The 12,990-nt window shown below is 45.8% G+C and overlaps 1 protein-coding gene across 3 annotated transcripts in view; it reads right to left on the bottom strand.

The window, feature by feature from the left end:
* Window positions 1–12,990, bottom strand: part of KNG1 (kininogen 1) — a 130,514-nt gene that overhangs the window by 19,827 nt on the left and 97,697 nt on the right. For all 3 annotated transcript variants that reach the window (XM_063916355.1, XM_063916354.1, XM_063916353.1), the window contains 2 exons: window positions 5,425–5,573; window positions 1,348–1,455 (listed from right to left, as the gene is read on the bottom strand). In XM_063916355.1, the coding sequence (XP_063772425.1) occupies window positions 1,348–1,455; window positions 5,425–5,573 (257 nt within the window). The remainder of the gene's footprint in view (window positions 1–1,347; window positions 1,456–5,424; window positions 5,574–12,990) is intronic.

A 12,990-nucleotide genomic window follows, 5' to 3' on the forward strand; every position in this document is an offset into this window, starting at 1 on the left:
TTATCCAATTTATCTCTGGGTAGTTAAAATCTCCCATCACTACTATGTCTCCTACTCCTGCTGCTCTTTCAATTTGCTTCAGTAACAATTTCTCATCAGACACATTAATACCAGGCGGCCTATAGCATAAACCCAATACTAACTTTTTTATTCCTTTACCCCTGCTTGCAATTTATACCCATAACGTCTCAACAGTGTCTACAGTCCCCTCCTGAATATCTTCCCGTATATCAGGTTTTAAAAACGGCTTTACGTAAAAACACACCCCTCCATCCAGTTTATTTAATCTGTCTCTCCTAAACAGCGTATAACCCTCTAGATCACAGGTTCTCAAACTCGGTCCTCAGGACCCCACACAGTGCATGTTTTGCAGGTCTCCTCACAGAATCGCAAGTGAAATAATTAGCTCCACCTGTGGACCTTTTAAAATGTGTCAGTGAGTAATTAATACACCTGTGCACTTGCTGGGTTACCTGTAAAACATGCACTGTGTGGGGTCCTGAGGACCGAGTTTGAGAACCACTGCTCTAGATTGACTGTCCAATCATGAGGTTCGTCCCACCAAGTTTCAGTAACGCCTATAATATCATACTGTTTGCTTGCTGCAAGTATTTCTAGTTCGCCCTTTTACCTGTAAGGCTTCTAGTGTATACATACATACAATTAAGATAAGTATTTCCCCTTGTGCTAGGGACATCATTCACTTTATGCAGCATCAATGACTCGTAATCGTTATTAGTTAGTGTTTTGATAAAACCTTTTTTAGTACCCATGTTAATACCCTTGCCGGCTGCTCTTTCCCTTCCCCCTATTCCTCCAACCATTTAATTTACTACCGCCATTCCCTCTATTCTCACTGCATGACCCGTAGTTTCTCGCTAAACCCTCCCCCCTGGCTCCTAGTTTAAAATCTCCTCTAACCTTCTAACCATCCTTCCCCCCAGCACCGCTGCCCCCTCCTCAGTCAGGTGCAATCCATCACGACAAAAATGTCAGCACTGTCCACAGTGTTACTGTTCAGCCCTTAAAAAATGGACAGATTGCCCTCTGATCCCTACCAGATAAGCTCCTCCCCTCTCACCTGTTGGAAAATGTTGCAGTATGTAAGTACAGTAATTACTATCCCTATGATAACTATACTGAAACTCCTCATTGGGATAGCATCTTACGGGATATATGGTCCCTTCTAGAGTTTCTTACTAAGTAGCAGTGAACCAGCATCTCTGATCGCCCCACATAACAATAGCATGTTATTAGGGCAATTGTTTAACATTGCTAATAGGCCCCTGAAGCACTTGGCATCCTCCTACAGGACAGAGGTACATGAATATTTACATATGAACTTACAGCATCTGGTATGAAGTCACATTCATCTGCCAGTATGGTATAGTTTGGCTTAGAACAGTTGGTCGGCTTTATAGTAAAAGTCAATTCATATAATAGTCTGTAAAAACCCTACAAAATAAAGATTGAGAATGAGAAACAAGTGTTCCTATATAACATTTTTATATAAGGGAGAATACTAGCGAAGCATCTTACTGCAAAACTGCCAATTACAGTAATTATACCCATCCTAGGAGCAGATTTATCATATCTTGTAGAGAGATAAAGTGGAACGAGAGAAAGTACCAACCAATCAGTTTCTTGTGACAGAAGCTTATTGGTTGGTGCTTTATCTCTCTCCAAGAGTTGATAAATCCCATCCTCAGTTATGAAACAATATAGGTATTCATGATGGCATTCACATCATTAAAGAAAATGAATACCAACCTTGTGTCTATCTTGATGAGTTACCCGTATTTCCATTTATCACTCTAAACTGTGAGATTGGATACAAAAGGGAAAGTTTTGTACATTCGTGGATAGTTTCTATTTGGGGCTAAATGTATTAGGGTGCGAGTCCTAAAACAAAGTGCAAGTTTAGAGCTAAACTCACATTTTTTTAAAAAATCACATGGAATAGGCTGCGAGAACATGCAAACTCGCATATTACTCACAAATCCACTGCTCGCATGGCCCAAACTCACATCCAGATGTTTTCCTATGAAAAACATACAACTCGCCCAATGTAATAGGATGCGAGCTGTAAACACGCACAGAAGTAGTACAAAAACCTTGCAAAAAAACAGACCTGTTTAGATAGGCGAGTTGTACAGAACCATGCACAGATCAGCGAGAACTTTGCATGCTTCTGTGTGTAAAAGTAAAAAAAACAAGAATAGCCAGCACCGGGCTCTATGAGCTGGCACTGGTTCTAAACAAACAGGGAACAAAACAAGTAGGGGCCCCCCATATTTTTTAGAACCAGCGTTACTCCACTAGCAGGGGAGTAATATCACAGCCAGGGAACACACTTAACGGGGTCCTGTGGATGAAGCATTAACCCCTCTGACTAGTCAGGCCAGGGATACCTGGGGAAGTGGGGACCCCCCAATATATATCTGGGGAAGGTTGTTAGGGTTATGATGCGGGGAGGTTAGGGTTAGACACTACCAGTGAAGGTTAGGGTTAGACTGCAGGGAGTTTAGGCTATGGAGAGAGGGGTTCGGTTTATACACCACCAGGGAGGGTTAGGGCCGCCTCCTGTCCTCTGTATATAATCATAAAGATAGAGCTGGCACTCACAATCCACTTTGCAGTACTATACCCGGGTGCCATCAATACATCATATACAGTTCATGTGGCAGATGCGGCACTCACATCAGATCATCACAGGCATCGCCTGATGCAATATATGTAAAGAAATTAAATGTTGACAGCCAGGAGATGCCTGTGATGATCTGATGTCAGCAAGACCCGTGAGAGCTGTATCCGCCACATGAACTATATATGTGTGTACTGTATATATACATATGTGTATGTATATGTATATACACACACACACATATGTATATATATGTGTGTGTGCGTGTATATATATATATATATATATATATATATATATATATAAATAAATATATATAAATAAAATTCACACTGTAGAGGCAGCACCAGTCTTCCCCACTCCCCATGCAGTTCCTCAGCCACAGTAAAGCCCAACAATAACTACATCAGGCAGTAGCGGCAGCCAGTGTTATTTGCCCTGGTGTCCGGCGGCTCCGCACAGCACTACAGTAAAGAAACTCTTCATAAACTACAGCTCCCGGCAGCCCTTGCTGCCGGAGCTCACAGCAGCAAGGGCTGCTGGTAGCTGTAGTTTATGAAGAGTTTCTTTACTGTAGTGCTGTGCGGAGCTGCTGGACACCAAGGCAAATAACACTGGCTGTTGTAGTTGTAGCCGGGTGTCACTGCAGGTGAGGAGCTGCACGGGGAAGGGAGGACTGGTTCTGCCTCTACAATGTGAGACTACTCCCTGGCCGCGGGTGGCACAGCCGGGCGAAGCCCCTCCTTGCTTGGCGCCCCTGGCGAGTGCCATCATGGCTAATGGGTAGATACGCCCCTGCCCTCAAATACAAGGCTATCTCTAATTCCACTGCTCCCTACATCTCCAACCTCCTCTCCCTTCATACTCCCTCACGCCCCCTACGGTCGGCCAATGATGATCGCCTCTCCCCTGCCCTGGTCACTGCTTCCCATGCTCAAGTTCAAGATTTTGCCCGTGCTGCACCCCTTCAGTGGAACGCGCTCCCCTGCTCCATTAGACACTCTCCGACATTGCAAAGCTTCAAACAGGCACTGAAAACCCACCTATTCAACAAAGCATACCCTCCCAATGTATAATCTAGCCCTGAGGCCGCTCTTCCATCCCCCTGCCTCATGCCTTGTGTTATTTGCCCTGGTGTCTGGCGGTTCCGCACAGCACTACAGTAAAGAAACTCTTCATAAACTACAGCTCTCTGCTTTGCGTACATACTGCCATCAGGCTACCTCCCGCTTGCTTGCACCTCATGTCATCTGTCTGTCGCCCCTTCCCACTAGATTGTTAGCTCTTCAGAGCAGAGCCCTCTTTCCTCTTGTTGTCTATGCCCTCTTCTCGACACATTTAATTCGCAGCTCTCTCCTACTCAGCGACCATCTTTACCCGCTTTTTCTCCTGCTGGTAAAGGCTCATCTCTATCTATGGCCGCCAGCCCCAAGAAGTACAATGATTACTCCCTTGCTACTTACATCTTAGCTGTACTATGTTTTGAGAATTGTGGTGCTCTTTGTTACCTGTACTCTATTTTTGTTATTTATTTACTGTAATGCTAAGTTTGGGCTCCCTTTACTGTCCTTTGTACGGCGCTGCGAAACACTTGTGTTGCCTTATAAATAAAATGTAATAATAATAATAATAATAATGGGGCGCATGTGCGTCACAGACGCACGCGCGCCCCAGACGCACCGGTAGGTGCACCCGGGTGCGCGCCCAGGTACAGATGGAGCCACGATTAGCGTGGCTCCATCGGTACTCACCTTGTCCCTGGTGCCGATTGCGTCCACTTGTCCACTAGAATCCCTGGCTGCTGTCATAAAAAAAAAATACTCACCTGCCCCTTGTGTCATGTCCGCTTTGGTCAATATTGACAATCATGGTTTCTTAAAATTGAGGAAAAAAATGAGAACCACGGACCCAGCTGACATAGGGGGTATTCAGAGGTGGACGTTATTTTAATAAAATTGCAAATAACCATGTTTCGGCCAATTGCGCATGCATGGACTTTCACTATACTATCAAATCTGGGAAGGGTACGATCACATAGTGATTCACAGGAGGCGGGCGGTTGGGGGTGTCATTGTGGCGATTGGGGGGGACGGTGCAGGATACATAGGCATGTCATGGCCACTTCTGGGGCAGCCAGATCACGTCGCCTGTATTTCCTGCAACGGGAAACATGGCAGTGGTGCTCCTGTATACGCACCCTGGCTGCATATATAGGGGTCATCCTCTATTTGCAGCTTTCTATAATGCAATCACAATTGAATTACCATCACAATTGAATTATGATCGCATCGCTGGGAGGCGCAACACATGCTGGTGGCCTTGCCCTGTGCTGGGCAGCCCCCAGCATGCAATCTTATCCATAGCAGTTTTTGCTATTTTAGTAAAAACTGCTAAGGACTCTGAATAACCCCCACAGTAGTGACCTGTATGGTTGTAAGTATCTCCCATTGAATACAATGGGCAGAATGTTGATTGGCTGAGACGTGAGCCCCCAGCTCTCCCAGCCACTAAACGCTTTGCACATTCACTTCAATGGTGGAAACTGCAAGATAATTGATAATAACCTAGCAGTTCCTATCATTGAAATAAATGGGCAAAATGTTTATTGGCTGAGAGCACCGGGGTTTGCAAGTATTCGCAGCCTATTACATGCGTGCACTTTTTTAGAACTCGCTCCCTATCACATTTAGCCCTCTTTCACTGACTAATGGCTGTTACCTTTGAACCATTACCATCACATTCATTATAAACTATATACACACTAACCTGTACACACTTACCTTTTTTGTAGCATATTGAACACTGGAAATACTATAAAGTTCCTCTATATGGCTGCTGTTGGAATTGTATTCATCCATTACTTGTACTAACAAAGATAGAATCTCAGGATCCTGAGAATCCACTGGTACAGGACAATTCAGGCAAACTCCTGGGAAAAAGCAATACACATGAAAAAAACTGTGTGAGTTCAAAGACTTTTGACTAATAGTTTAACGCTACACTCCACTCTTCCATCTTGTCCTGTTTAAATAAAGCGGGTGTGGTATAGAATATCTACAATGTCTAAGTCAGGGGTGTCCAAACTTTTTGCAAAGATGGACAGATTTGGTGAGGTGAAAATGTGTGGGGCCGACCAGATACACAAATGCCCCCAGCAGTGCTGCCAGATACACAAATGCCCCCCAGTGCTGCCAGATACACAAATGCCCCCAGTGCCAGATATACAATATGCCCCCAGCAGTGCTGCCAGATACACATTATATGCCCCCAGTAGTGCTGCCAGATACACAAATGCCCCCAGTGCCAGATACACATTATATGCCCCCAGCATTGCTGCCAGATACACATTATATGCCCCCACAGTGCTGCCAGATACACATTATATGCCCCCAACAGTGCTGCCAGATACTCAAATGCCCCCAGTGCCAGATACACATTATATGCCCCCAGCATTGCTGCCAGATACACATTATATGCCCCCACAGTGCTGCCAGATACACATTATATGCCCCCAACAGTGCTGCCAGATACACAAATGATCCCACAGTGTTGCCAGATACACATTATACAGTATGCCCCCAGCAGTGCTGCCAGATACACAAATGCCCCCAGTGCCAGATACACATTATATGCCCCCACAGTGCTGCCAGATACACATTATATGCCCCCAGCAGTGCTGCCAGATACACAAATGCCCCCCAGTGCTGCCAGATACACAAATGCCCCCAGTGCCAGATACACATTATATGCCCCCAGCAGTGCTGCCAGATACACAAATGCCCCCAGTGCCAGATACACATTATATGCCCCCAGCATTGCTGCCAGATACACATTATATGCCCCCACAGTGCTGCCAGATACACATTATATGCCCCCAACAGTGCTGCCAGATACACAAATGCCCCCAGTGCCAGATACACATTATATGCCCCCAGCATTGCTGCCAGATGCACATTATATGCCACCACAGTGCTGCCAGATACACATTATATGCCCCCAACAGTGCTGCCAGATACACAAATGATCCCACAGTGTTGCCAGATACACATTATACAGTATGCCCCCAGCAGTGCTGCCAGATACACATTATATGCCCCCAGCAGTGCTGCCAGATACACATTATATGCCCCCAGCATTGCTGCCAGATACACATTATATGCCCCCACAGTGCTGCCAGATACACATTATATGCCCCCAACAGTGCTGCCAGATACACAAATGATCCCACAGTGCTGCCAGATACACATTATACAGTATGCCCCCAGCAGTGCTGCCAGATACACATTATATGCCCCCAGCAGTGCTGCAAGATACACAAATGCCCCCAGTGCCATATACACATTATATGCCCCCACAGTGCTGCCAGATACACATTATATGCCCCCAGCAGTGCTGCCCGATACACATTATATGCCCCCAGCAGTGCTGCCAGATACACAAATGCCCCCACAGTGCTGCCAGATACACATTATATGCACCCAGCAGTGCTGCCAGAGACACATTATATGCCCCCACCAGTGCTGCCAGATACACATATGCCCCCAGTAGTGTTGCTAGATACACAAATGCCCCCACAAGTGCTGCCAGATACACAAATGCCCCCAGTGCCAGATACACATTATATGCCCACAGTAGTGCTGCCAGAATCATCCATACACAGTGTGCCAATCCCCCTAATCCCCCCTCCCTCCATCATACTGCAGCATCATCCAGCACTCCTGCCCCCCACCAGTAGCGCATGCAGGCGGGGGGGGGGGGGGGGGGGCGGGGGTTCTGGTTGCACAGAACCCCCCTTCTCCCCGATGGACCGAATTTGCTTTTTAGAGACGGAGACAGCTGTGTCTCTGTCTCAAGAAAAGCCGCGATCGCAGCTACTGCTGCAGGGAGCTCTTGCCAGCAGTCTCCCTACAGCGTCTGTCAGTGAGAGGGAGCTGCTGCTCATGCATAGTAACTCCATACGTCCTCCTCACTGTGTCCTCTACAGCTTCCGGGTACTGTATGTATGTATATATAATATGTATGTGTGTGTATATATATATATATATATATATATATATGTGTATATATATATAGATGGATAGATAGATAATATAGAAACCCCCCACATTAAATCCTGCGTTTGCACCTGCCCACCATCCACACACTCACCAGAAAGACGGCAAAAACTTCACAGCTTCACCGTGGCGGCGGGCACCCCCTCACCCGCTTCAGACAGCAAGAAAGCCGGAAAGCCCTTCCGCCTCTCCTGGGAAGGTAAATGCGCGCTCATGGGGCCCCACCATCAGCTGCTGCTGGGATGCCACTGGATTGCGCTGTCCTTACTCTGCGTCCTGCCCTCTGGCGTTCCGCGTCTACTGTTCCGCCCGCTTCCGGCTGCACAGAGGCTGCGGGCCGGTGAAAATGTGAGCAGATGGGAAATGTAAGCAGAGGCTGCGGGCTGGTGGAAATGTCAGTACGGGCCGCAATTGGTCCCCGGGACGGACTTTGGACATGCCTGGTCTAGGTCAACAGTCATTAGGTCGACTCCATATTGTTGACATGCATTAGGTCGACACTGACAAAAGTTTGATATGGACAAAAGATTGACCTTTGAAAGGTCGACACAGGAAAAGGTTCACAGATACAAAAGGTTGACACATTAAAAAGGTCATCATGGGAATGGTCCACACAGAAAAGGTTGACACAATTTTGTTTACATTTTTCTTTTTCACTGCCAGAGCACAGGGAACCCCAAGTAGTGTACCGCTGTGGGCATGGTTACTATTACCAATCATAGTCCACGTGGATGGCAAAGTATAAAAAGGTGTAAAAAAATGCAAAAACCTTTAAAAGTGGTGTCAACATGTGTCGACCATATGTGTCAACCATTGCCATATCGACAATTTTAACCTGTTGACCTTATGTATCTGTCGACCTTTCCCAGTGCCGACCTTTCCCAGTGTCGACCTTTCATAGGTCGATCTTTTGTCCAAGTCAACCTTTTAGCAGTGTCGACCTAACACATGTCGACCATATGAGGTCGACCTATTGACTGTCGACCCAGACATTGCCTTTCTATATATTGGAACCCATCTAAAGTACAGAAGATATTAATGCACCTCTTCATGAATGTCACACCCACCCTGGACTGATAAGTGAAAATGTGAAATATTTGGCTGTAACAGAAAGCAGTTTGTTTGCTGAAAGGCTGGAGAGTGGTACAATAATGAGTGTCTGCAGGTAATAGTGAAGTATGGTGGAGGTTCCTTGCAAGTTTGGGGCTGTATTTCAGCAAATGGAGTTAGAGATTTGGTCAGGATTTATGGCGTCCTCAAAGATAAGAAATACTGGCAGGTGCTTGTCCATCATGCAATACCATAAGAGAGGCATCTGGCTCCAAATTTCTTCAGCAGCAGGACAACGACACCAAACGTACAGACAATGTCATTAAGAACTATCTTCAGCATGAAGAAGAACAAGGAGTCCTTGAAGTGATGATATGGCCCCACAGAGCCCTGATCCCTGATCTCAGCATCATCGAGGCTGTCTGGGATTTCATGAAGAGAATGAAGGATTTGAGCATGCCGACAACCAAAATTACTTTGCAGTATTTTTCCACACCTACCTAAAACGTTTGCACAGTACTGTATTTTTTTCATAAAATGTAATAAACTTTATTGTTATTACAAAGCGTGCCCCATTAAATAGAGTCTTCTTGTCTGTCCATATTACTTATGTAATATACTGACTCTTGGGAGCACCACCAACCGAGTTACTCTCTACTCAACTATGTTGAACAAACATTACAGTGATCTTGGCTATTTCTATCTTTATCTTTGCTATACCATATAATATATGATTTGAGACACACTTTGAGAACATATCTGTGCAGCACAGACTGTGCGGAATCCTCACTATACTTTTCAGGCATATTGGGATGTGGTTTACTTTATAAATATGAGAGACAAACCTATGTGTAGTACTAGTAAAAAAAGGAACGAAAGACTGCATAGGATAGAGTGAATATAAGCACCCTGTTTGTTTATGTAACTAAGCTAGATAGATCTGGTTTTTGTGTTGATATTAGTTGATAGGTCACTGACGTTTGTCAATCAAATAAGTTAGCCAATGAGAAGGGTTTAGATAGGCGGGTTATATTAGTTTATTTAAGTGAGGGCTGAGGTAATCTAATTCCTCTTGCCATTTTGTGATCCCTGGGGCTGGTAAAGTATTCTGGTATTACTCTGCGGGGCTATTAGTATTACTTTATATAATTTAGGATTTGTATTTTATTCTCTGTTTTCATTTTAATATACATAAATTGTACATTAGCTGCTGTTTTGTTATGTAATTTCATTATTTAATTATATTAATTTTGTAAAAGGTTTCTGCTTATTGTTTGCGCTGGGCGTTAGCTGGGCAGCATTCTAAGTGCAGCCTAACAAGTTTTGATATGCCTCCCCCCCGCAGCGGCGCCTCCCCCCCTCCCCGCCGTTTGGTTGAGGCGGTTTAAGCCTCTCTTTGCGGCCGCTGCCTCTCCAGCGGTGAGGGGAGCGCGGCGGTACGCTGTGAGGGGAGCCGGTCACGCGTTCTCCGGCTCCCGCTCGGCGCCGCCTGAAGCGGCTTTGAGCGGTCACCCGCCTCCCTCTCCTTCAGTGCTGCGGGCTTGGCTGTCGGACGCGACGGCCAGCCCTGCTAGCACATTCCGCCGGCCGCAATTTAAAATAAGCAGTGGGTCCGGTGTATCGGCCCCCGCTGCAGATAGCCCCGCCCCGTCGCCATTTTAGCAGGCACAGCGGCCGTTAGCCCCCCTCACACAGCTTTAGGAGCTGGGGGGGGGGGGGGGGGAGCACGGCTGCAAGGGGCAGTAGTACAGTAGCAGAGCTCCAAGGGAGAGGTAGTGTATTAGCCTCTCCCATAGCAGGAGCTTTAGATGTTAATGGGGGTGAGGTGTGGATGATAGGGGATAATAATAATTCTCCAGGGCCGGAAGTGGCAGGTTCACATTCGACAGGGGGATTGCTTGGGATCCCCTCCCCCTCCTTCCTCTCAATTTTTATCCCAGGCAGGTGTGGGCTTTCAGCCCCCGAGCGTGTCATGGTCCCCATATTTCAGCCAGGGGGCTCAGCAAAGTGTAATGCAATTGCCTTTGGCCGGGCAGCAGCACTTGTTTAGCCCTCATTTAGGTCAGTTTCTTCACTTAGGTCCGTTGTATCAGTCATATACTGTACTTCAATTTATGCAATTTTCAGCCCCCCCCCGCAGGCAAGCAATCAATATGCACATTGGTTGCAGCCTGCATCTAATAAATTAATGGGCGCGCATCAGTTAGGGATGCCACCCTCGCCACAATTTACTCCAACGGCCAGACCTCCGTCACCACAGCAGTCGGAGGAGAATATTACACGCGTGCAATCTCATGTACGCGCGCCATCAAAGTAACGCTGTTTCATTGAGTCCGCAGGTTTTGACTTATAGTGCACTGTGACGGGCGCGTCGCACAACGCGGGACAAGAAGTCGCAGGAGAAATGGACGCGGGTCCTTCTATATCTGGAACTGGTGAGAAAAACTTAGAAGTTAAGTTTAGCGCAATTCTTTCTCATTCTGACGAATCATCTGATACGTCTAGTTCGCTAGAATCCACGTAAATTTATGCGGACATTTGTTCAGCACCTTAGAGGGAAACGTAAAAGTTCAAAGGGAGGGCGTAGCGTAGCGATGCAGCTCGGCTCCTGATGCAAATGGGGATAAAGTACATTGCGCGAATACAGCAATACTAAGATGAGTTAGTTATAAGGTTAGGAAAAGTATAAAGAAAGGCGACATGTTTGCGATTACGCATGATGCCAAAAAAGCGTTAAATACAGCAAAGGCTGGGGGGCCTGCTGCCGAGGAAGCAAGAAGGAGTTATCCTAACTGGCTTGCGCGAATGTATATATTTGCGGCCTGCTATATGGGGTCTAGTCCGTCAGAATTTATGAATGTTCTGAAGTATTTTCATCTGATACATAATATGTATCTGACGGCGAGGCACAAGGTTTGGAGGACGAGTTATTTAGGAAAAAGCCAAAGCAATAGGCCTTTAACCGAACAGGTGGGTCGAAGGGGAAGAGGGAAATGTTATGCATTTAATAACACGCAAGGTAATAAAGGAACATCGTGTAGATATAGGCACGTCTGTATGCTGTGTGGTGGAAATCAACCAGCAAAGGACTGCAACAGACCACCAGTTCAGTCAGTGGTTAGAGGTGAACAGAGAACCGTCCCTAAATAAGGCAGAGTCACCAGTGATTTTAGAAGTTTTAGAACGGTGGTTGGGCCGATATCATCTTTAGGGAGGAGGTGGCATTTTTATTACAAGGTTTTAAATTCAGTTTTAATCTACCTGTAGTTAGGCCAGTTATAGTTTTAGCTAGAAGAAACCTAAAATCAGCTAGAGATTTTCCAGAGATCGTAAAAGTGAAGATTACAGCAGAGGTAGCTTTAGGGCGTATGTGTGGCCCTTGCGAAAGTCCACCTCTGGCTGAGTTTTGCGTTTCACCATCGGGTGTAGTTCCAAAGAAGGAGCCGGGAAAGTTTAGGATTATTCAACACCTTTCCTACATGGAAGGGGGCTCAATAAATGAGGCTCTTGACCCTTCTTTGTGTAGCGTTAAATATCAGTCTTTTTTGGAAGAAGATGTGGCTATGGTTAAAGGTTTCGGTTCGGGTGCGCTGTTAGCGAAAGTAGATGTAGAATTAGCTTTTAGACAGTTGCCCCTGCATCCTGATTCGTTTAAGTATATGGGTTTCAAGTTGGTATGGTAAATTCCTTATAGATAGTGTTTGCCTAGGGGTTGTTCAGTTTTGTGTTCTTATTTTGAATGATTTAGTTCATTTCTGCAGTGGTGTGTGCAGGCAGGCACCGATCAGTTGGGAGTCGCCCATTATTTGGATGATTTCTTGTTGGCAGGTCCTGCGGGTAGCTCAGTATTGCCAGGAATTACTTTTTTCGGTTCAGGCATTTTTTTTTTTTTTTTCCAGTTAGGAGAGTACCGATAGCTAAAGATAAAACGGAGGGTACGGTGGCCAGGCTGTCTTATATGGGCATAGAAATCGATACTGAGGCAGGTCTTTGTTGATTAACAGCGGAAAAAGTAAATAGTTTAAGGAGTTTGTTAGAAAATTTCATTTCAGTTAAGAAGATGACGTTGAAGCAAGTACAGTCACTACTTGGTTTATTGAATTTTTCATGCAGGGTCATTCCGATGGGTAGGATTCTTAATCGTAGGTTGGAAAGAGCCACAGCAGGGTTTAAGAGATCTTACCTTTTTATTCGGATTTCACTATATTTGAAAGAGGAGTGTAAGGTTTGGTGGAAATTTTT

This window comes from Pseudophryne corroboree, chromosome 4 (assembly GCF_028390025.1).
Source record: "Pseudophryne corroboree isolate aPseCor3 chromosome 4, aPseCor3.hap2, whole genome shotgun sequence".
NCBI classification, from domain to species: domain Eukaryota; kingdom Metazoa; phylum Chordata; class Amphibia; order Anura; family Myobatrachidae; genus Pseudophryne; species Pseudophryne corroboree.